Source organism: Lissotriton helveticus, chromosome 3_1 (genome assembly GCF_964261635.1).
Source record: "Lissotriton helveticus chromosome 3_1, aLisHel1.1, whole genome shotgun sequence".
In the NCBI taxonomy this organism is placed as follows: Eukaryota; Metazoa; Chordata; class Amphibia; order Caudata; family Salamandridae; genus Lissotriton; species Lissotriton helveticus.
The window spans coordinates 350,538,128-350,562,913 of record NC_136061.1 but is presented as its reverse complement, the minus strand read 5'-3'; the positions used below and the strand labels follow the sequence as shown (position 1 = coordinate 350,562,913).

Below are 24,786 nucleotides of genomic sequence, written 5' to 3'. Positions count from 1 at the left end.
GTTTTACATAGTTACTGAGTTATCATTGGCTGCTGTTTGAGTAGTAAAGAAATTGAGAAGAATAATCCTCACCTTCGTGTCCTTAATAGAATCTAAAATTCTTGTCACAATAGTTGGAAAATGTATTCCTATGCTGGTTTTGTCCAACATGGCAACCAATAAGTGGCCATTATGTTTACTCTGTTAGCGCTCTAGTCGTTTTGCCCTTTTGTAAGACAGCTACTATCTTAGTTCTCCACTCGTGACTCGCCACACATTTTATTTATTTTTCTCCGTGCCAGCTTAGCGAAAGACTATTTGTTGTGCTCGGATCTCCATATCCCTCCACTGTGATGTCTATTTGCACGCATTTCCACAGCTATATTCGTGAACTTTAAATTCGGTAGCCTATGATTGGTTCTCAACTTCAGACACCTCTCTCTTGACTGGGTCCGCCCCCTCTGACGCCTCAGCGTTGCCTGGTGACTACCGGAAGCTGCTGTCAGAGCTGGGGAAAGATGGCGGCCCGGGCTCTGGTGTCGGTGTGCGCGCTCTGGCTCTTTCCACTTGTTATTTTATTAGCAGTCCGCTCTGCAGTTGCAGCGCACGTGAAGAAGGGTCCTTTGGAAGAGGAGGAGACCCGCTACACCACTGCGGAGGAGCTGGAGCCGCGTCTGCGGGAGTTGGAAACCGCTGCCGAGTCCCCGCTCCAAGTGCTGCTCTATTCTATTGGGCAGTCGGCAGAGGGCAGCCCGCTATGGGTACTACGGGTGACTGCGGCGGAGCCCGGTGCACCGCAGCTGAAGCTGGTGGGCAACATGCACGGAGACGAGGTGCTGTCTCGAGAATTGCTGATTCGGCTGGCAGGGGTCCTGGTCCGGAATTACCAGTCGGACCCTCGCATTGGCCGGCTCCTAAACACCACAGACGTGCACCTGCTACCGTCCCTGAACCCCGACGGCTACCGCCGCGCTCACCAAGGCGACTGCAGCGGTGCACAGGGTGGGCGTGAGAACGGGCACGACAAGGACCTTAATCGGGCCTTTCCTGACCAGTATAACCCCGGGGAAGTCAAGGGTCCTTTGGAGCCAGAGGTGCGGGCAGTCATGGAGTGGATACGTGCCAACAGGTGAGATTTCAAGAAATACGTTAGTGCCTAGAGGGAGATGAGGTTCAAGACTTGCTGTCTGTTGTAGCTAATTGTAGTCAGATGCGTTAAGAGTGCCACGCCTTAGTTTGTAAAAGTGTGAGTGTCTTTGAAGCACTGACACCAATTTAGGAGGCTTGGATATGCATGTAATTAGTGAATGATAAGTTGGTAACGTCATCTAATAATGCGTTTGTTTCAAATTATAGTGACATTTGAAGTTACGGTAACAGTAAATAATTAATCGACGATATACGTGTATATAAATAATTGGTGTATAACATTTTGTAAACGTTTTATGCTTCTTATTAGAACTAGCGTGGATTTATTACATTGTTTAAAAACCACTACATAACTGTTATATGCTTGTGATTACTTAGTTCCTCTTTTGTTCTCTCGTGCTTGCAAGCATGAGAGATCTCTACTGTGGTTCTCGAATCTTTACCTTCAGTCGTGAAGATTCCTCGAACGTCACTTTGGACGTTGGCTTCCTCACGACTGGACGGCTCTGGTTGTGGGTGCATTACCTGGCAATTGTAACCTGAAATAAATACAAGATTGGACCTACGCAAGTCTCTGTCTTCTACATTTAACATATTTGGCGACGATCGGGATTTTGCCGCACCCACCGCCAGCCAAGTCTTCAAGACTCACCAGAACTCGACCACTGTTCGTCTCCTGCTTCCTCAGCCGAACCAGCCTCCAGTCCGACTCCTTTCATACCAGGTCGTATACTTTTGGACACCTTCCCCGTCCATCACCTGGCTCCCGGCGTGGATTTCTCTCCTTTCTGGCCTTTTTACTGGCCCTGCTCCTTTCTGACAGTTGCTGCCTCGCGCTCAGACACGCGCGCAACGTTCTAACTTTCTGCTCGCGCGGCTTCACGCGCGCTACGCCGCAATCTCCAGACAAGCCCACCGCCTTTAGAAAATCACGTCGTGCTGTTACCTTGACGACGACGCTGGCGGCCATTTTCAGCGACCTGTTAAGCCTTCGTCTAGCATTACTGTGCAGCGTTAAGCACGTTTTGCTTTCCTTTATTTCATTTTCAACCACAGCGATAGGCACGCTTCATCGCCTACCATGTTCATTTAACATCTCTTTTCCATCACAAGTCTTCAAGTGACTACAGCGATAGGCACGCTTTACTGCCTACCATGTTTATTTGACTTCTTCTTTTTTCACGTTTAAAGTCATTTATCAACCACAGCGATAGGCACGCTTTACTGCCTACCATGTTCATTTGACATTTCATCGTCCATCACAAACTATCTCACAGTTTATTTTCATCCTTTTATCTTATATCACCATGGCTTCATCTCAACAATTCCAAACACCAGCTCCTTTCCTGCAAACTCCTGGAAAACCTACTCTTGCTTGGCGCAACTGGCTCAAAGGTTTTGAGAACTATTTGGTAGCCATCGATGCTACCAAATATGATCCTCCTCGCAAGGTTGCTATTCTTTATGGTTGTTTGGGAGTTGCTGCTCAACAAGTTTTTGAAAACTTACCCCATATTTCTTCTCCCACTGGTGAGTCCGGTGACAACTGGAATGTTTACCAAGAAGCCATTGCTCGTCTCAATAAACAGTATGACGATGAACCTAGTATCGTTTTAGAACGTCATAATTTTTTCAAACGTAAACAAAGTATTGATGAGAGCTTAGAAGACTATATCGCTCAACTCAGAATCCTAGCTTCTACCTGCGACTTTGGTGCTAGTACAGATACCTCCATCAGAGATCAATTTATTTTTGCTTGTTATTCAAAAAAAAATCCAGGAACGTTTATTAAGTTGCAAAAATCCTTCTTTAACTGAAACAATTGATATTGCCAAGGGGATTGAACGCGCAACTTATTCCTCTAAGATTCTACAAGAAAGTATATCTCAACCCTCTGTTCATTTGGTTGATCAAGCTTCTGGTTTCACTTCCATTGACCTTGTTAACAATTCTTCAAGACAACTAAATAGAAAACCGCTCAATTGCTACAAATGTGGATCTAGGAATCATCTTGGCAATTCTCCCACGTGTCCTGCTTCTGGCAAAAAATGCTCCTCCTGCAAGAAAATTTGACATTTTCCTTCTGTTTGCAGGGGTCGCAAAAGATTCACTAGAGTCAATAATATTGAGTTTCAAGAAAATGTAGAGTCTTGTTCCACCAGACTCAATGATGTTATGTTGTCCATTGAATGTGATTCTCTCGAATTTGCTAAAATTAAGAGTCCCTTGTGTGAATTGTTGATTGGTACAATTACAATCCAGGTCAAAGCTGATTCTGTTTCTCCCATCACCATTTTATCCGACCTCACGTTTTATGCTAATTGGAGTCAAGTTGTCCTTTCCAAGTCAGATGTCAATCCCAAGGCCTTTGGCGAAAAGGACATCGATATGTTGGGTTTCTTTTATTTTAACATTGCTTGCCTAGGCAGATACACATTCACCAAAGTTTATGTTGCCCTCAAGGGCAGGGATATTGTAGGTTGGTTCGATTTAGCCTGGATCTGATCAACCCATTGCCTTAGGCGACATTCCTCATGACTATTATCCTAGTCATGATTCTGGGACCTTCAATATTTCAGATCTTTCCTTTCCTATAGTCAAAATGGACGCTTTACTGAGTTCTTTTCCAAACTTATTTAAAAATAAGGTTGGTACAGTGCTTGGTTTTAAGCATGAAATTCGACTTAAACCCAATGCTCAGCTGGTTGTTCACAAAGTTCGTCCTCTTCCCTTGAGCGCTAGAGATGAACTTAAAAGTGTTCTGAAAAATCTATGCAACGAAGGAATCATTGCTCCCTGTGACTCGTCTGAATGGGTTTCCCCCATTGTCTTAGTTCGCAAGAAAACTGGAGAGGTGAGATTGTGTGCTGATTTACGCTCACTAAATAACAATATCATCGTGGATTGCCACCCCCTTCCCAAAATTCATGACCTATTGGCTAATTTGGGTGAGGCTAAATTTTTCTCCCTCCTCGACCTCAGATCTGCTTATCACCAGATTCCCTTGTCCCTCACATCTCAAGAGTTAACAACGTTCATCACTCCCTTTGGTGCCTTCACGTACCTCAGGCTTCCCTTTGGCTTGGCCTCGGCAGCCAGTATTTTCCAAAAACTAATGGACAACCTGTTTCAAGACATCCCTGGCGTGCAAGCGTATCAAGATGACATCTTGGTTTACGCCAACGACTCTTTGCAGCATAATCACACTCTTAATACCATTCTACAAGTCTTAGAAAAAGCCGGCATGACTGTTAGACACGACAAGTGTAAATTTGGTGTTCAAGAATTAGATTACTTGGGCCACTCCCTTTCTCCTAATGGCATTAAACCCAAGTTCTCTTTAATTAAAGCCATTCGAGATGCTAAACCTCCCAAGGATCGTGACGCACTTCGCTCCTTCCTGGGCTTATCCGAATACTACGCCAGGTTCGTTCATGGTTACGCTCAGATTGTTGAACCTTTAAGAACACTCTTGAGAAAAGGTGTAAAATTTGTTTGGTCTCAAGACTTGCAAAAAGTTTTTGACCAAGTCAAGAAGATCATTGAAGATTCACCTGCTTTAAATCCTTTTTGTGATGGCTCTAAGTGTTTTATCACTGTAGATGCCAGTCTTACTGGTTTGGGTGCCGTTTTAGGACAATGGGTCGAGGGCAAAGAACACACGGTTGCCTTTGCATCCAGAACTCTCCTTCCTGCCGAAACCAGGTACAGCACAATTGAAAGAGAAGCTCTGGCTTGCGTTTAGGCAATTCAAAAGTTCAAATCTTACATTTGGGGTCGGGAGTTTGAGATTTACACAGACCACAAGCCCCTTATGCACATGCTGTCCGACAGTACCTCCAATAGGGCTTCTGCCAGACTTGTTCGTCTCCTTTCCAAACTCCATTAATTTCATTTTGTCATCAAACACATTCCCGGGGGTAAGAATTTCAGGCCCGATTGCCTATCAAGAATGTCTTTAACTGATGATTCAATTGTTAATGATGATATTGAGTGTGTTGTTGCCACTGTCGATGCAGTTGCTGAATGTCAAACCATTTCTGTAACACAATGGAATATAGCTTATAAAAATGATGTTGTTCTTTCCAAAGTTAAAGATTTCATTATCAACAAATGGCCTGAACGTAGAACCTTACCCCCTGAGCTAAAAGGTTTTGCAAATGTTTCAGAAGAACTTTCTCTAGTTAATGATATGGTCATGCGCAACGATTTATTTGTTCCTCCTGAGTCTGTTCGTGATCAAATCATTCGTTCTGCCCATCAGGGTCACCTTGGTATTGTTAAAACCTGTCAACGCATCAAACAATTCTACTGGTGGCCTTCCATGGACTCTCACATTAGGAAAATGATTGACAATTGCACTCAGTGCATTCTCTCTGATAAGCATTGGAAAACTCTTTCCACACCTTTGTCCCGTTCCTCTACCGGCTGGTCCATGGGACAAAGTAGCTTTGGACTTTTCTGGTCCCTATGATGTCTTACCTTCTGAGCACAAGTTTCTTATCCTTCTTGTTGATTATCACTCTAAATGGCTCTATTTCTTTTGCAATTCTGCTTCTACTGACCACGCCATTAAATTCTTACAGTCTGTTTTTGATGTCGAAGGCTTTCCCAAGTCCATCGTTACTGACAATGGAACCCATTTTGTCTCTCAAAAAATGTGCTCTTTCCTCAAGTGTCACGATATTTCTCACTACAAAGTTGCCTTGTACTCACCATCCTCAAATGGTCTAGTAGAAAGGTGTAATCGCATTATTAAGGAGGGTGTTCAAACTGCTTTTTCTTCTAGGCTTGACCCTTTGCCTTTCGTTCATGACAAAGTGTGGGCCTACAATACCTCCCCACATTCTACTACTGGCGTCTCACCCTTTAGCTTACTTCGTAAAAGAGGAGTTCATTCTGCTCTCAATCCTAGTTGGTTGCATAAGGATTGTGATTTGTCTGATTCTTCTTTTTCTGTTCAAAATCATGTGAGTGCTAAACAATTGTCAATGAAATCACGTTTTGATGAAGGTAAACATTCTGTTGATCAGCCTTTGCAAAAAGGAGATATGGTTCTTATCAAAAATCCCAAGAGTTTCCAAAGGGAGGTCTAAATTTTCTTCCCCAAATTTGGTTACACAAGTTAGTAAAACCTCAGCCCTTCTTGATGACAGTGGGTGGTGGAACAAGCGAGCTCCTGTTAAGATTTCTCCACTTCAAGCCCATGTCATCAAGGAACATGCCACTTCAGATTCCGAGCATTGTGATTGGTTTGATTTCTTTTATACTCAACCACCTTCCTCCAATCCAGTTGCTGAATCCTCCTCCAATCCAGTTATTGAAACCTCTACGTCCTCAGAGGCTACTGCTCCCGCTCATTCCCTTTTTCCTTCAGATTCTCTTCCTTCCACTTCTGCCTTGCCACAGACCTCTGTCCCTGCAGAGTTACCCTTATCACACGATTCGACTTCACAGGAAACTTCTGAAGTGGCAACAAAAAAGGCTTTTCGTTTAAAGCAGTTATCCTGCAGATTGAGAGACTGTTTTAGAATAATTTTGCTTAACTTTGCAATTGCTCATGTTTGCTCTTATATGTTTTCTTTGTTTCCCTTCTTAGTGGGGAAGATGTTATATGCTTGTGATTACTTAGTTCCTCTTTTGTTCTCTCGTGCTTGCAAGCACGAGAGATCTCTACTGTGGTTCTCGAATCTTTACCTTCAGTCGTGAAGATTCCTCGAACGTCACTTTGGACGTTGGCTTCCTCACGACTGGACGGCTCTGGTTGTGGGTGCATTACCTGGCAATTGTAACCTGTAATAAATACAAGATTGGACCTACGCAAGTCTCTGTCTTCTACATTTAACAATAACCTAGCCATTCAACTTGACAGCTTGTTCAGTCCAACACCAGATTATTGTTAAGATAATTTATTTGTAAAAGTAAAACGCTGGTGAAGAGGAGCACTTAAATTTGCACGTTCACTTGTCCAGCCCTGACGTCGTCTCCACCTTCCACTCTAGAATAAAATGTGAGACTTGTTGCAGGTGCTGACACGTGCATGTACCAGAGAACACAACCAACATAACATAATTAATTACACATGCACATACTACATATGAACAAGAAAATGATATAGTTCAGCATTTGTATAGCGCACTACTCACCCAGAGGGTCTCAAGGCGCTTGAGGGAGGGGGGTACTTACTTATCGAATATCCAGGTTTTCAGTTGTTTTCTGAAGGAGAGGTGGTTCTGAGTAAGGCGAAGGTGGGCGGGGAGAGAATTCCATGTTTTGGCCGCTAAATAGGAGAAGGATCTACCCCCCATGGTGGATCTATGGATGTGTGGCATTGCGGCGAGGGCTTGATTGGACGATCGTAGTTGGCGGGTGGGGGTGTAAAAGGATAGGCGCGTGTTGAGGCATTCGGGTCCTAGGTCGTAGAGGGCTTTGTGTGCGTGGGTGAGGAGACGGAACGTTATTCTCTTGTTGACGGGGAGCTAGTGGAGGTCTTTCAAGTGACCGGAAATGTGAGCTTGACGGGGGATGTCTAGTATGAGTCTGGCTGAGGCGTTTTGGATGCGTTGGAGTTTTTTCTGTAGTTTGGCTGTGGTTCCGGTGTAGAGGGTGTTTCCGTAGTCCAGTCGGCTTGTGACCAGTGCGTGGGTGACCGTCTTTCTTGTTTCGGTGGGGATCCAGCGGAAGATTTTTTTGAGCATACGTAGGATGTTGAAGCATGATGATGAGACGGCGTTGACTTGTCTGGTCATCGAGAGCGAGGAGTCTAGGATGAAGCCTAGGTTACGTGCGTGGTCCGTAGGAGTGGGTGCGTTTCCCAGGGCCGGTGGCCACCATGAATCGTCCCAGGCGGAGGGGGAAGATCCTAAGATGAGGACTTCCGCTTTGTCCGAGTTCAGTTTTAGACGGCTGTTTTTCATCCACTCGGCTACTTCTTTCATCCCTTCGTGTAGGTTGGTTTTGGCGGTGTTTGGGTCTTTGGTGAGGGGGAGAATCAGGTGGGTATCGTCTGCGTAGGAGATGATGTTGAGGTTGTGTTGGCGCGCCATGGATGCGAGGGGACTCGTGTAGACATTGAAGAGGGTGGGACTGAGTGATGATCCTTGTCGTACGCCGCAGATGACTTCGGTGGCCTCTAATCTAAAAGGGGGGAGGCGGACTCTCTGCGTTCTTCCGGCGAGGAACGAGATGATCCAGTCCAATGCTTTTCCTTGTATACCGGCGTTGCTGAGGTGTTGTATAAGGGTGCTATGACAGACTGTGTCGAAGGCTGCGGAGAGGTCAAGTAGGATGAGGGCAGCTGTTTCTCCGTTGTCCAGTAGTGTTCGAATGTCGTCTGTTGCTGCGATGAGGGCGGTCTCGGTGCTGTGTTTGGCTCGGAAGCCGGACTGTGATGGGTCGAGGGATTTGTTGGATTCGAGGAAGGCGGCGAGTTGACTGTTGACGGCTTTCTCAATGACTTTGGCAGGGAATGGGAGGAGCGAGATGGGGCTGTAGTTCTTAAGTTCAGTGGGGTCTGCTGTGGGTTTCTTCAGGAGGGCGCTGAGTTCGGCATGTTTCCAGCTTTCCGGGAAGGTAGCGGAGTTGAGGGAGCAGTTGATGATGTCTCGGAGATGGGGTGCGATAATGGAGCCTGCTTTGTTGAAAATGTGGTGGGGACGTGGGTCGGTTGGCGATCCTGAATGGACGGAGTTCATTAGGCGGATGGTGTCTTCCGTGGTGATAGGGTTCCAGGCGCAAAGGTTGATGGAGGGGGGTTTCGGTTCGGGGGCGGGTGGGGTGGACTGGTCTCCGGACTGGTTTTTGAAGCTGTTATGTATGTCAGCGATTTTGTTGTGAAAGAATGAGGATAGGGAGTCGCAGAGGTCTTGGGAGGGAATGATGTCGTTGGTGCCGGCGGAGGGGTTGGTGAGTTCTTTGACGATGTTGAATAGTTCCTTGCTGTTGTTGGCGTTGTTGTCTAGTCGATCCTTGAATGATGCTTTCTTGGTGGGTCGGATCAATTGGTGATGTTTGCTGGTGGCGTTCTTGAAGGTGGTCAGGTTGTCAGTGGTTGGGTTTTTTCTCCAGGCTTTCTCGAGGGTGCGGCAGGTCTTCTTGGATTTCTTGAGTTCAACGTTGAACCAGGGTGCTTTATTGCTGTCTTGCTTGATTCAATGTTTTTTCAAGGGTGCTAATTCGTCGGCGCTGTGGGTGATCCATTGTGTGAGGTTGGTGGCTGCAAGGTTTGGGTCTGATGATTTTGCAGGAGGGTTTTGGTGAAGCGATGTGAAGAGCTGGTCGGTGGTGATTTTGTTCCAGTTTCTACGGGGGATTGGTTGTGGGTGGTTGTCGGTCGTAGTCTTTTTGTAGTTGAAGTGAACGCAACTGTGGTCTGTCCAATGGAGAGCTGTGGTGTGATTGAAGGAGATGTGCTTGCTGGAGGTGAAGATTGGGTCGAGCGTGTGCCCTGCACAGTGGGTGGGGGTGTTTACCAGTTGTTTGAGTCCGAGGTTGTCCAAAAGGGTGGTGGTGTTGCTGTTGTTGTTCTTTTCCAGGTGGAAGTTGAGGTCTCCTAGTAGGATGTAGTCCTCAGAGGGAAGGGCGTGTGGGCTGATGAAGTCGGTGATGTCTTCGCTGAATTGTGTGCAGGGTCCTGGTGGCCTGTAGATGAGGGTGCCTCTGAGTGTGGTCTTGGGGTCGGTGTGGATCTGGAAGTGAAGGTGTTCGGCGGCTGCGAGGTGATCGTCGGAACTGGTCGTGATGCGGATGGTGTTCTTATGAACAATGGCGATGCCTCCTCCTGTTTGGTTGATGCGGTCCTTGCGGATAATCTTGTACCCGTCAGGGATGGCAATTGCGATGTCGGGCGTTGATGAGGCGTTCATCCAGGTTTCAGTAAGAAAGGCGCCGTCCGGCGATATATACACAACACAGCTAATTTCACAATGGCAAAAGTCATTTTCTCACATCTAGCTATACTCTTAACTCACTCCACAGATCTTTTGGAGGATCGTGCTGTCATATCGGCAAACAAGCATTGGCATAGCCAATTGATCTTGCCTAAACAAGAGCTATTGACTTTGGCAATGTGTTTTTTCCATGTTGTACACCAGTGTTGCTGCTGTTCAGCATGGCTAAAAGTTAGTGGCATGGAAGGGGTGTGTTCAAGTGATGAGCAACATGGCCGCAGCTTAAAAGGGCTCCGGCAGTCCGCAGATAATCTCACCTAAATATCAGCGCCTACTTCCTTGTTGCCGTTGTGGTGGCTGAGCTGGGTCAGCACTTGACCAGGTGAACCCGAAGAGCCCCCCAGCAGGCGAAATAAGACAGGGCCTTCTCTGGGCTGCGCTTCCCCGACCTCGTGCCTGAGAAGACAAGCCGACGAGACTGTGCTGGTGAGCCCAGAGTTGCAGTGCTGGTGCACTGAGGAGTATTGCCTCATTTGGTGCAACAGAATCTGCAGGAGGTGTGACGGCCGGGCCCCTGGGACGTGCCCGTACACAGTGCTGACTTGGCTGTGGTACAGGGGGATGAAGGGCCTGAAATGGTGGCGTAGCAGCCATCTGCCCACCTTCAGCAGATAGACTCGTCGGTACCGGTGGGATGGCCCGGGCGTATCGGATACCTGGGGCTGAGGATCTGAGTTTAGTGGGACTGTCTGCCACGAGACACTGGAGGGAGTGTTTTGTGCCCTTTGGAGAGATCAGGCGGGGGCGTCCCCATTGTCACTTGCCAGAGCAGAGGATAAAACACTTAGTGAAAAGAGGGGCCAAATCTGAGCACTGAGGAGCAGTGATTTTGCGGCCTCTAAGGGTGCAGCAGGCAATTGCGTCTGGAGAAGGGGCCCCCTGTCTGAGAGACATCGATTGGAGCGATCGTCGTAGCCCACAAATGATCGTCTCATGGTAGTCTTGCATTGCGCTGTATGGCATCACTTCCTCCAGCCAATCGATTTCTATGGCCCCTCGTAGCTGGCTGCTGGGGGTTGCTGCCACCATGATGAATCCAGCTGCAGTTACGAAGGAAGCGGTTGGAAATGGTTTGCTTGCCCTGAGGTTCCACTCCGCTGCAGCATTGGAGTGAGGAACAGATTGTAGAGGGGCTGGAGTGTGGGAATGATCTGACGGAGGGGCTTCTGGCCAACCGGATGGGCGGCTGAGAGTTCCTTACCTATGCTTGGGCCTTGCCGTGTGCAGTGCAAGACGACCACGCTAATAGAGGCCCTGTAGAGACGTCAATAGGGATGTTGGGGGGCAGGGACCCCGTCAGCCCTTTAGACAAAAATGGACAGCTTCGTACACCCCGAAGCCGAGGTCCCTGTGCTGCTAGACGAGACCTGGCAGGTCTTGGGAGCGCAGCAGCCCTCAGTGCCCCAGAACGCCTTCACCCTGCAGGGAATAATGGCACTGATACAAAGAGTGAAGACAGCCCTGGAAAGTAAAATCGATTCCATAACTACACTCGGAAGAAAGAGGCGGGGGACTCCATAACCACACTCCAAATGGATACAAAGACACTCCAGGCCCAAGTCGGGGACCTGTAAGACACATTAACGGCTCTAGAGGCACGAATAGAAGATGCGGAGGGGCAATCCCGCAGCAACGATATCAAAATAATTGGTGTCCCAGTACATGCGGAGGGCCCATCCGTGGGCTTTTTCGTAGAGGAGCTAATAGTAAAACATCTGCAGCCCAAAGGTCTGTCCAACTACTTCTCGGTGGAGCGGGCCCACCGGGTTCCTGGGGCCCTGCAGAGGCCAGGCGCTCCGCTGCGTCATATCATAGCTGACATCTTTAACTATAGAGATTGGGATGTTGGCCTACAAACGGCACGGACCACACCACAACTCAAGTGGAATAACCGTATCATTACTTTCTTCCCTGACTACACCTTACTGGTTCAACGAAAGCGGTACTCCTTCCTCTAAGTAAAAAAAATAAAAGTCCTCTGAGATCGTGAACTGAAATATGCTATTCTATTTCCGGCGAGGCTACATGTTGTGGCCTAGGGAAAAACATGGGTCTTTTGGTACTCCAGAGGAAGCGTGGGACTCGCTGGACGGCTGGAGACAGGTTCCATACAAGGAAAAAATCTCGATCGAAGACATTCAGGCATGGGCCCATGCAGAAGCCCAATGTAAAACGTAAGGGACGGCGAGAGGGCTTTGGAGACGAGGTGGGGCAGATGGTGGCGACGCTCTAGTGCCCCCATCGTGATGGCAGTACCAGGAGATGCTGTTTTTCAACAGGAACCACACTGACCTGAACAAAGCTGGGGCAGAGTAGACCTACACACCTAGGCCTTTGAGGAAAAGTACTCCTGCGACAGTGTGGTAAAGTTATGGGGAAAAGACATAACCAAGCTGCCACATGCCTAATGTTATGTTGTATGATTGCGTTCAAAGGCAGGCTGTATCGTCGGGGTGGAGGTGGCAGTTCGACGTCTGCCGTACAGTGAGGTGGGTATCATATGTGGTACATGTATGCTATGTGTGTTGGTTACGTTTTGAGCAGCGATGACCGCCTCTACACTGAGTATGGTCCGACCAAGGGGCTGTGCCTCTCAATACCGGGCCAAACGGAGCGCGGGGCTTCCAGGGGGATCTACCGAACAAAGATAGTTGGTGTACGTGAAATGTTAATTGGCTAGGAGATAACAATAGGGGAGTGGTCCTGCAATATTTAAAACAACACTCTCCAGATGTAGGCTTGCTTCAAGAGACACACCTCCATGGCACAACGTATGAGGCCATGAATAGATGGGGATACAAGATGGTGGCATATGTGGACTATACAAGAGGATCTAGAGGGGTGGGTATCCTTGTGCGATTCTCGTTCCCATTTCTAGTCCAACAGGTCACGCATGATACCCGTGGACTCTTTATGGCAGTTACGGGTCATTGGGAGAGCCGTTTATTTAATATCATCTCATTTTACATACCCCGAGACTTCACACTGAGGCCCTACCGGAGTTAGGAGCGCTTCTCCATCGCGTCTCAGAGTGCCAGGTGTTAGTTGATAGAGACTGCAACGCGACCCTCTGTCAGGATATGGATCGATTGCCCGCTCAAGCCCGGTGCCAATCTAAATCACCCAGTTGGATTTTCTAGTGGCACTGGGCCTTGATGATGTATGTAGGACCCGCAATCCTATGGTGTGCCAGTACACTTTTCACTCTGAGCTCACGGCAGCCTGTCCCGCTTCGGTCACATTCTCACACTGGCTCATCAACTCCCCATCTTCCATGAGGCCCACCATTTTGCCCGGCGAATCTCCGACCACTCTCCTGTTTGTGTCACATTTGGGCCCAACCCACCAGATCAGAAGAGCACGAAAGGGATTAGCCCCTGGTAAGTTAAAGTACCCGATATCCATTCGAAGCTCCAAGAATCCACAAACTACTATGTTGCTGAAAAGGAAGGAACGGTTGATTCCGCCAGGGTGTTGTGGGAGGTCTTTTAAAACTGTTATTAGAGGCCAAGGTATTTTTCTGGTGGCGGGCACAACAAAACAAAAAAAAACTTCGTTGGAAACGCTAAAATGGAAAATTATGAATTTGGAGACCCGCCTGATCTATGACACCGTGATACACCACTTGTCCCAAAAACGGAAAGAATTCAGAGACGTGGCCAACAATGTGGCTAGGATCTGAAACAGCGCTTCACAACACTGCATCTGTGAGGTAGAGGATAGAGCAGGCAGGCTTTTGACCTGGCTCGACAGGCGCAAGATGATGTCGAGATGGGTGCTCGAAGTATGGGGCAGATAATTCCACGGAGTGGGATAGTCAGAACTTTGCTGCCTTATTTGCAGAATATTATGAAGGACTTATGCCCCTGCGTTCACGACTACTATTGATGAGGCGAGGGAAATGTAAGCTGACTTCCGGATGTCAAGCCTTTCTCCAGAGGACCGGTAACTCCTCGATCAAGAACTTCACTGAAAGTGAAGTGAAAACACTATTCGGGGAGTTTTCTCTGGAAAGGCTGCTGGTCCTAACGACCATCCCATCAAATTGTACCAATTCCCTACCATAAAGGTAGTACCCCTCCTTTTAAAGATGCTCTGTGAAAGTCAAGATAGTCGGTGTTTGCCAAGGGATCAAAGAATAGAGAACATTGGGCTAGATGTAGGTAAATCTATTTTACCACTTCTTAAATACCGAATTTTACCGATTCGGTATTTAAGAAGTGGTAAAATAGAGGGGGGGGGAGATGTAGGTAATTCCAGATGTGGAATTACCGAATCGGTAATATTCGGTATTTACCGATTCTGTAATTACAGAATCGGTATATACCGATTTTTAGCAAGGGTGCAGGGGATGTCACTTTGACACCCTCTGGCACCCCGAAAATTGACATGTGCGCCATGTGGCACACAGACATGCCCTAAGGGCATGTCTGTCTCACATGGCATAGGTGTGCATGCACACATGTGCATGCACACCTGAATTCGGTATTTTAACACCCAATTGGATTGGGTGTTAAAATACCGAATTTGTAGGGCCTTTGGGACTCTGGGAGCCTACCGACTTAAACCTCACAGGCGCAATGGGCTACTCTGGGCTTCATGTTAGCTAAAAGAAATATAGCTACCCCCAGTACCTTATGTAGGGTGTCGTGCATCTTGCTCCAATATGTGGTGATGTGTACACACTCCCAGATGATATGCATAAAGGTACCTGTGAGACCACATTGCCGTTTGCATAACCCCATATCTGACAGTCCCATGTGTACCAGTCGGGGTCCCTTGAGGTAGACCCTATGTAGAATTTTAAGCTGAACCAATCTCAGGCGAGCTGGGAGGGCGACCTCCCTTGGGGATGACACTACTGTCTGCCAATCCTCGTCATCTAGCTCTATCCCATCCTGTACCCATTTGTCCCTTAGCGCCTCAAGGGGATCAACTCTGTGATTGATTAGTTTTTTATATATCAAGGAGATAATTTTTTCAGGAAGGTGGCCATTCAGTATCCTATCCTCCAGAGGGGTGGCCTCTGGGGGTTCCGTATCCCCGGGCAGTGCCGATAGAAGCGAGTGACGGACCTGTACATAGCGGAAGTATTTGGCATTAGTTAGTTCATACTCGACCTGCATTTCCTCGAACAATTTAATTCTCCCCTTCCCCCAGATATCCTTAACCGTGGAGATTCCTATGAGGTCCCACTTATTGAAACCTTTAGTTCTCCAGAGCTTACCCAGCCTCTCGGAGTCCCACAGTGGGGTGGCCATGGTCAGTTTGTCTTTCCAACCCTGTGAACCCGTGGCATCATGCCAGATCTGAACTGTGTGTTTAGTCAGCCCCGTTAATGCCAGTTTCTTCTGTCGAGAATACAAGGCTCTGTTATAACTACCCCCAGCAAGAAGCTGTTTATCCATGGCATACCCAGGATCATCAACTCAGCCATATGTGCCGTGGTTAAACGCGGCCAGCTGGGAGGCCCAATAGTAATTTTTGATATCTGGGAGGGCGATGCCCCCATCATACCAAAAAGCGATAGTTAATTCAGTGCGATGCGGGGCCTACCCTCCTAAAGTAGACACGGCTGCAGGCTCTCGATCTCACAGAAATAACCAGGTGGCACCACATCCAAGATATTTTGCAAAGCGTAGAGAAAACGAGGCAGAGCCATCATTTCAAAGAGGGCTGCCCTACCCAACAATGAACAGAAGCCCTTTTCATAAGCAGGATTCCATATTGCCACTTTTAAAACCCATGGCATAATCTTTATTTCCCCACACGCTCTGTCCCAGCTTAATCTTACTACAAACCCTTTCATCTCACTTAAGCACCCTTTCATCTTGCTCCCCCTCCACCTACCAGTCCGTGCCAGCTGATATTTCATTCTTCCTTTTAGGATGACTATTTTTTTGAAATTTTGTTTATTGACAGTATAGATAGTATATGTTACAGCATACAGTGCATTAGGATTGTCATGTCTCGGCATACATACATATACGTAGTAATCTGGTATATCGGCAACATTTTCAGTTTTATGTTTCTGTAATTAAACCCACAACACCCCACCTCCCTACCCTCCCCCTCCCAGCACTCATAAGCTAACGTGGTTCTAGTACTCGGTACGAGGCTACACCCAACACATTTGTTACTTGTGGTAATTGCTACTTCAGCCGTATAGGGGCCATATCAACAGTAACTAACAGCGCTTTTTGATCGCTGCACCCAAAATGCAAACATTCCCAGCTGCCTGGGGTAGTACCAGCAGTTATGTCTCGGTGTGGCTGGCAGTTGATGATTGGTCAGACCCACTGGTCCCTCCCATCTCAAAGGACCCCAGAGTAGTATACCATTCTAGGGAAAACGGGGTTTTCCTGTGTCCATTCCTTTCCTCACGTTGGAGTGCCTCACCCTCCGCTTTGCCCCATCTCGTTACTTCCGCCCTCCATGTATCTGGGTCAGGTGGCCTGGCTGATTTCCACCGCATGGTTATTGCGCGCTTTGCAAGCAATAAGGCCATGTCAGTGAAGCGAGTGGCCACGCTTCGCTTGCGCCCTCTAGGCCCAAGTCCTAGTATAGCATAGTCTATGGTGTGTGTCAGCCTAGAGGTGACCGCAGTGGACAGCGCCTTGTGTATTGTGTTCCAGTAGTATCCTAACTCTGGGCATTCCCAGAGCATGTGCAATAGACGCGCATCGTCGGCCCCGCATCGGGGGCAAGTGTTAGTCGTGCCAGGGAACATGGCGTGTATGCGGTGGGGTGTGAGATATGCCCTGTGTAGAACCATCAGCTGTATGAACTTGAACTTCGGGTTCCTAGCTACTTTCTTGGGGAACTTCAGAACGCGTTCCCATTCCTTGTCCCCCAGGGGCCTCCCAATGTCGCCCTCCCATTTCTCTCTGAGAGGCCGCAACGGCGTTGCTTTGCCTGTCCTTATGCCAGCGGTGATCCATTTAGTGAGATGGCTGCCCGTTCCCATAAGATATTGCATCGTTATCAGTGGGTTCGTAGGTGGTTCGGTCTCATTTTGCGCCTATTTCCTTGTGATGTAGCGTCGCACACCGGCGTGCATAAGAAATGAGCCTCTCGGAACATGATGTGCAGCCCGGAAGTCCTCGAAGGACAACATGCGGCCATCTGCAAAGAGGTCCCCAACTCGTGTCACGTCAGCGTCGTGCCACGCAGCGAGGGCCCGGTTTGTTACCAGTCCCGTCCCCAGGGGGACACCAAGTAGAGGGATCGTTGGGGCGTATGAGGTCGACAGTGTTGTATATTTCACCGCCTTCCTCCAATAGCTCAGGGCTAGTCGTAGGAGCGGGGGTGCCGCCGCTGTGATTTCCGAGCGAGGTAGTAGCAGCGCATGAAGTTTCCCCCTGGATAGGTCCTCCGGTGACATGTCAATTTCGTGCAGGTTCCGACCCGCTAGCCAATATGCAAGCCATTGTAGTTGGCAGGCAAAGTTATATGCCCGGAAGTCCGGTACCCCCATGCCGCCAGCATCTGTGGCGAGTTGGAGCTTGGCAAGGCTTATGCGCCTCCGCCCCGAACCCCATATGACCTCTGAGAGAGTCGTGTCCAGCGCCCGGAACAGTGCTGCCGGGATGAGAAACGGTAATCCTGTGAAGTAGTAGAGTAAGCGGGGAAGTACAACCATCTTGGAGATGGCCACCTTGCCCGCCACAGAAAGAGGCAGTGAGGACCAGAATTGCACTTGTGACTTCAGAGCTATCAAGGACCTGCCCAAGTTGCCGTCTACCATATCCCTCGCTCCTCTATAGATCTGAATCCCTAGGTAGCGGAAGGTCGTTTCCGCTACTTGAAAGGTATGCGGTGCGAAGTGCAGTGGGTCAGACGTGCCGGTGGCGGCAAAACTGTACCCATACGATTTAGGTTCACTAATGGAGAGGCCTGACAACTCGCGGAATTCCTCAAATATCCGAGGTATGGGGTCCAAGTCTCCCCTCAGGTCTCGCAGGTATAGGATAAGATCATCTGCGTATGCCGAAACCACGTGGGTCGTTTCATCTCGTACTACACCCCTGTGGGCCGCCAGTATTCAGAGTTTACAGAGCAACGGTTCGAGTGCCAAGATAAATAAGATCGCAGACAGTGGGCAGCCCTGTCTGGTGCCTCTTTCAATGCTCAAGGACTCCGAAATGCATCGATTCGTACGTACCCGCGCTGTGGAGCAGGTGTACAGTAATCGCACCCAGGCAATGTATTCGGGCGGCACCCCAAAGTTCTCTAGTGTCGCAAACATAAAGTCCCATCTGAGGGAGTCGAAGGCCTGTTTCAGGTCTAACGAGATACAGCCCTCTGTCCCATTCCCCGCCCGGTCGTGCAGCATTAACTGCGCCAGCCTCCGCAGGTTCATAGCCGTGCTTCTGCCGGGTACAAACCCGCACTGGTCAGAGTGAATGAATTGAGGGACGTATTGGGCCAGTCTGGTCGCCAGTATTTTACAATATTTTACAGTATTTTAGAATCAGTATTCAGGAGTGATAGAGGCCTATAATTAGCTAGTTGCAGTCCGTCTCTGCTTGGTTTCAGGAGGGAAACGATCAGAGCCTGCAGGGACGATTGAGGTAGCGATTGAGTTCGCAGTGCCTCTTGGTAGATAACATGTAGACGCGGGGCAAGAAGGTCCACATAGGTGGCATAGAACTCCGCTGGGAGTCCGTCCGTCCCTGGGGTTTTGTTCCTCGGTAGAGCATGAATAGCTTGCCGGATTTCGGCTATCGTAATAGGGCGTTTCAGGTCATCCCGTTGTCGGTCCATAAGTTGGGGTAGGCCTAGACCTCTCATGAAGTCCTCGTATGCCGTGTGCGATAATGGGCGGTGTGGCTCATATAACGTGGCATAGTAGTCTTTAAAAGCGGCGTTAACGTCTAGTTGCGTCGTGGCGAGAATTCCCTCCTGGGTCAGAACCTCTAGTATGGGCGAGTGAGGCGGTGCATCGTGGATAATACGGGCTAGTAGGGGTCCTGACCTATCAGCCTGTGTATGTAGCCTATTGGAGTATCCCCTGTAGTCTAGCAGTCAAAGTTCCTCCAGCAATTCGGCATGGCGTATGTGTGCCTCTTGCAAGGGTGTGAAAGGCAGGTTCGTACCTGCGGCTTCACTCTCCAACGCTGCTAGCCGGCCCTCTACCTCTCGAAGGCCGTCGGACACTGCATGTCTCATGCCTACTCGGGCAGCCATAGCCTCCCCTCTGATTAGCACCTTAAAGGCGTCCCATTCCACTTGTCTAGAGCTAGCGGTGTCTGTGTTTATTGCGAAGAAAGTGTCAATGGCGTCAGCCAGTGTCATTTTATAGACAGGATCATCCAGCAGGTCCGCATTCAGACGCCAGGTTGGTATAGGTGTCAGTGTCCTGCCCCATTGAAGTGTTACTTCCACCGGGTTGTGATCAGAGAACGTCTTGCCCATATGTTCTGCAGTGAGCACAGCTCTTGTCAAGAGCTTGGAGCAAAGGACCCGGTCAATTCTGGTGTGTAGTTTGTGCGGTGGGGAGTAAAATGTGTATTCCATGTGTCCACCAGGTCCCAGCCCATCGCCCATCGTGTCAGTGCCTCTGCCTGCTTCCTGCTCTCTGTGGCATGTAGTGGCGGGTGTGATCTATCAAGCAGGGTGTCCAATACCGCATTGAAGTCCCCTCCTATGAGCCACTCATATTCCGCCCAGTCAGCCAATACCCCACTGATACTATCTAAAAATTCATCCTTTTAGGATGACTATGTTCTTACTTTATGAACCTTTCAGGGATTTGTAGCACTTGCCAGTGTTTTTGGTAGCGGTGACAAATTCGGAGTTTCAGTTCTCTTGTTACTCGTGGATTGGGGTGTGGAGCAATGCGTGAGTACATGTTTGTGCGCATCATGGTAGGACATTGTGAACTGGCAGTGGAGATGTGGTCAATTTGTGGATGGATGTAGATTTAAAGTTTATTGTACATGCACATTTAACTATAAAATCTATATTTTAGCCTTCGACATGCCATGGGTTTAAACACCCTTCTAATAAGGGGGATAAAACCATGTTTGTCAACCGGTCCTTGTACGGAAGTTGTTTTGTACCTGGAAGAGAGTTAGATGACAAATCCATTTTGTTTTCTATTGTTCTAGATCACAAGGCTGCGTGGGGAGACGCTTAAATCACTTGTGGTACCCGCATTTAGCTTTTGGCATATACAGGATGCATATTATGATTTACTGTGTCCGTACTGGGCATATGTGGATAACGGGAGATGCTAATTTATACTGCCTTGGCTATCATGTGCTGATGCGACTAAGATCCAGGTGGCTCACGGTATCAAGCTGAATCTGTCAGGATGGTTTACTTTTGCCATACTTAGCCATTTGTTCTCATGATGGGGCTTTTGGGATTTTATTGTCAGCAAGGGGTGTGTGTGTGTGTGTGTGTGTGTGTGTGTGTGTGTAGCTAAATATGCGGCAAGTCTACACATCCATTCTCAAGATGTATAATTTTGGCTAATACCGTAATGGTTTGCTGTGTGTGCTTTTAACCTGTTAAGACAGGAGGCCTGTGTGTGGGTGGAGCGTTGCTCTCTGAACAGAGGCTCGGCAGCAGAGGTAGAAAGAGCAGTGTGTGTACTGCCTATAGGTACAGCACTGTGTGTGGATGGACCTTTGCATGTGCAGTACATAGGTCCAACACTGGAGGTAGGTTGAGCAGTACCCATAGGTGCTGCACTGTGCATAAAGTAAAGTCCACATTTGTAAAGCGCACAATCACCCGTAAGGGTCTCTAGGCGCTGGGGGCCGTCGGGAAGATTAAGCGAGCTATTGCCCAGAGTCACATGGTGCTGGGCTAGCCTGCCGCTGGAGCCGGGGATCGAACCGTGGTCCCCAGATTCCAGCGTCAGTCGCCCTGGCCGCGGCGCCACACCTCTCCCCTGCATAGGTGGAGTGTTGTGTTCGCTGAACATAACCATAGGACCAGCACCTGAGTTAGACTGAGCAGTGTCTACTACCCATAGGTCCAGCTCTGTGTGTGCCTGGAGCCTTGTATGCACACGATCGGCACTAGAGGTAGCTTGAGCACCTTAACAAATATGTGTTGTACAGTGCTGGAGACAGGTGCCTACATAGACATAGGTGTTATGGACGCAGAGAACACCATATTGATTAGTTAAATGGTAATGGGTGGTACGGGAGAGGACCTGTGCCTTTGCGCGAGCACCTGAAACCTTACTCATTTCCTTTTAAATTAGCGACCGCTTTACTCTGCTAACAAGAGCATTTCATGCCTTTCAAGCCCCTGCCTTTATTGAGCAGTTTCCCGGCGCTCTGGCTATTTTGCTAGAAGAGAAACTATGGCTCATGGGCCCAAGGTTTGATCTTGCCTCCGGAAGGTAAAAAGAGGGCGACAAAGCACCAGGAGTGATTCTGAGCTAATATGTAACAAGTGTACACAGCCCTCTGCATGACGTCGCTACTCACAAGCCACTCCCCTTATTATTCTTGCTCCAGGATCTCCATAGAACCCACGGAACACTGAGAACTACAATGAGGATGCTCATGTTAGACTGTGGGAACAGGGTGAAGATCTAGCAGCCATTGAGGAAAAAACCATTCTGTTTGCAAAAAACATCAGAAAAAATTGTTTAAGTCCAATCGAGGTGCTCACCGTGCTAAGTTTAACTATTTATTAAATGCAGAGTACTACATATACATATTTCTAGGTGGAGGAGAAATTAGGTCTGTTGTGACATAATTTTTCTAGATTACGCTCAAGGCGAACACTTAAAGCAATATTTGTGCTGTTGTATGCAGTACTGTTATTCTGTCTCTTTGTTGAATGTTGATCTTGTGATGTACTTATTAATACAATAAACAATGGATGCCTTGGTAGGAACAGCACTTCAACCGCCACATGATCATAATTCAAGACGTTAGTGGCCATGTTAGAGCCAGTCGCATGTTCCCTTGTATACCTGCTGAAGTCACTTTTGTGCTTTAACCCCTTCCACGCTGATGACGAGCTGGGCTCGTCATCAGGTAGCCTCCTCGCACGCTGATGACGAGCCCAGCTCGTCACGTAAAGTGCACTTTAGAAAATCTCAGCGTACGAGCGGAATTCCGCCCGCAAGCATGCGGTTAAATAAAACAGTAGGTGTTATTTACAACAGTGTAGTGTTGCATGAGTTGGGCTTCATTTGCACCAGTATTCTCAAAGTGGTAAGGGGCAAAACTGATATAAGGCAAGGTGAAGTGAAGGACATAGGGAAAAAGCACATTGTAACTGGCGCTCGTGAAAAGCTCTCTCATAGAGAAAAGTAGTACAGAGACAATGCATTAAAATGGCTGTCCGTATTGTTTAAAAGAAATTGGGCGGTGTTAGGGGAGGGCTAAGCACCAGAAGAGGTTTGAAGTAGGCGTGCCCTTACCACATGAAGCAACAGTGGTTCCAGCCCATGGGAAGTCTATGCATGTGCGCCGTATGGAGACGAGACCTCAAAGTGGGTGCAGTATGTTACTAGGGAAATGAATAGCAAATGCTGGAAGTAATGTTGAATGTATGTTTTTTTTCAATATCGTTGCTAAACAGTGCTGCATTAAAAAAGCCATGTGCAATAATTAACCTCACAGTCGGGGAGAGTCAACAGTATTTACTGTGTCCTGACATGAAGTGAGGAAGCAAACCTACACAGTCTCTGCCACTGCGGAGGTGAGGGGTAGAAATAAGTGTATGTTCATCTCGGTAACAGGTATGCACAATTGTGCCTGCCCCGAGCCGTGTCTGGAGCAAAATGCTGGTGCAAAGAAAAAGCGACCCTATGCGGGCGCCATATTGAAATGGGATGAGTCCCATAAACACCCCTTCCTTATTACTAAGGTAATTTCAGGAAAAGGGGGTAAGGTGTGGTAACGGCAGATGTGAGGGTAACTTCTAACGTAGTAGCCGCTCTAAATGTATATCGTGATCAAAAGTACAATAGAGAGCGATACTTCGCTGGAGCACGGGTACCATGTTGGGTGCGATGTTGGGGAGGAACAGTGTTGCCTCAAGCCATAGTGGGAATATCGCTGGGGTGGCAAACCAAGGTGACCATGTCGAGATAGCTACAAAACCCCTCAATGGGTTGTAGAGTGTTGTGAGCTCCATGTTTAAGGAGACAAAGGTAGGGGGCCCGTTGTGGCAGTGGCCTCAAATCTGGCGTCCTATGGGGAACTTGTTGAGTATACAAGGATGGAGGGGCAGAGTAGCCCCTAACTGGATGGGAAGATCAGTATGTCAATGCACCAAATGAAAACAAATATTTTCATTGTATGCCAAAGACTCTGGTTACTATATGATTCAAGGCACTGATAACGGTCTCTGTGGGAGGATAACCAACGGAAATCCTAAGTACAGTATACATAGGTGTGCTGTACATTATAAGGTATAATAAATGTACCAGCTGATGTCTTCAGTAATGACAAGGTGCGGTGGGTTAGATATATATTTCTTCTGGGAAATGCCATTGCGAAGGGATCGGTCGTTCCGGACTTATGGAAGGGTGCGATTATCATACCCATATATAAAAAAGGGGATCGGTCCCTTCCAGCCAACTACAGGCAGATCAGCTTGATCGCCACCGTTCAAAAAGGGATAGGTAGGATGGTGGTTAATAAATTGATGGACTGGGTTGACTAGAATAATGCCCTGTCCCCTTATCAGGCTGGTTTTCGGCGGGCCACCAGTACAATTGACCAGGTGTTCCGTCTTACTCTGCTACAGTGGGGGACAGTGGTGCTAGGCGAAGGCAGTCTGTATGTTGCTTTTGTCGACCTGCGGGCTGCCTTCGACCTGGTCCCAAGGAGAAAGCTCTGGGCAGTTCTGAGTGAAATGGGTCTCCCGGCCGAGTTACCCTGATTATGAGGTTGCATGAATGCAACTTCGCCAAAATCCAGTGGGGCACGCATGGGGAATCGTCTGATGACTTCCCGGTCGAACGAGGAGTGCGCCAGGGGTGCGCAATGGCTCCCCTGCTTTTCTCATTATTTATAAATGGGATTGTGGCTCGAATGTTGGACGCCAGTGTAGATGCGCCATCGCTGGCGGGCCTCAGGGTTCCGATCCTGATGTTCGCTGACGATACGCTAATTCTATCCAAAACTCCAGGCGGTCTGCAGCGAGCTCTGAACATTTTTGATTCTTTTTGCGGGGAGCATGGCCTGGAAGTGAATGTGGGCAAAACCAAACTGATGGCCTTTGCACCAAAACGTAGCCCCAGGCCGAAAATATTTCTGAACGATTGTATGCTAGAGGTGGTTACCGTTTTCACCTATCTTGGGATTCAGATAACAAATAACTTGAGATGGTCCCAGCATATAGAAATGGCGGTCCTGAGGCACCAACAAATCTCGGGGGCACTTTGGGTGGAGCATAAAAAATCCAAGTCGAAACCAATAAAACCCGTTCTGGCAGTGTACGAGGCAAAGGCTCTTGGGTCTGCTCTATATGGGGCAGAGCTGTGGGGCTTTGGGAAGCTTCTCCCCTTGCAGATTTCCGAGAATAGGTTTTTTAGGGGAATTACAGGACTCCCGCAGAGCACCCCACTGTTTCCCCTTAGTCTCGACCTGGGGAGGAGAGCAGTTGGTGATCTGGTGAGGTTGCGCCCGATTCTCTACTGGAGAAGGCTCTGGACTACCCCGGAGATTCAGCATTATGCAGAGGGGGTTTTAGCCATAATAAATGCTGATATCTTTCATAGGAT

General features: G+C 48.3%; 1 protein-coding gene across 1 annotated transcript in view; it reads left to right on the top strand.

Annotated features, from left to right (window-relative positions):
- Positions 1–453: 453 nt before the first annotated feature.
- The window catches only part of CPD (carboxypeptidase D), a 626,198-nt gene continuing 601,865 nt past the window's right edge, over positions 454–24,786 (top strand). The window contains exon 1 of the mRNA XM_078680013.1: positions 454–1,108. Coding sequence (XP_078536139.1) covers positions 498–1,108 — 611 coding nt within the window. The 5' untranslated portion in view covers positions 454–497. The remainder of the gene's footprint in view (positions 1,109–24,786) is intronic.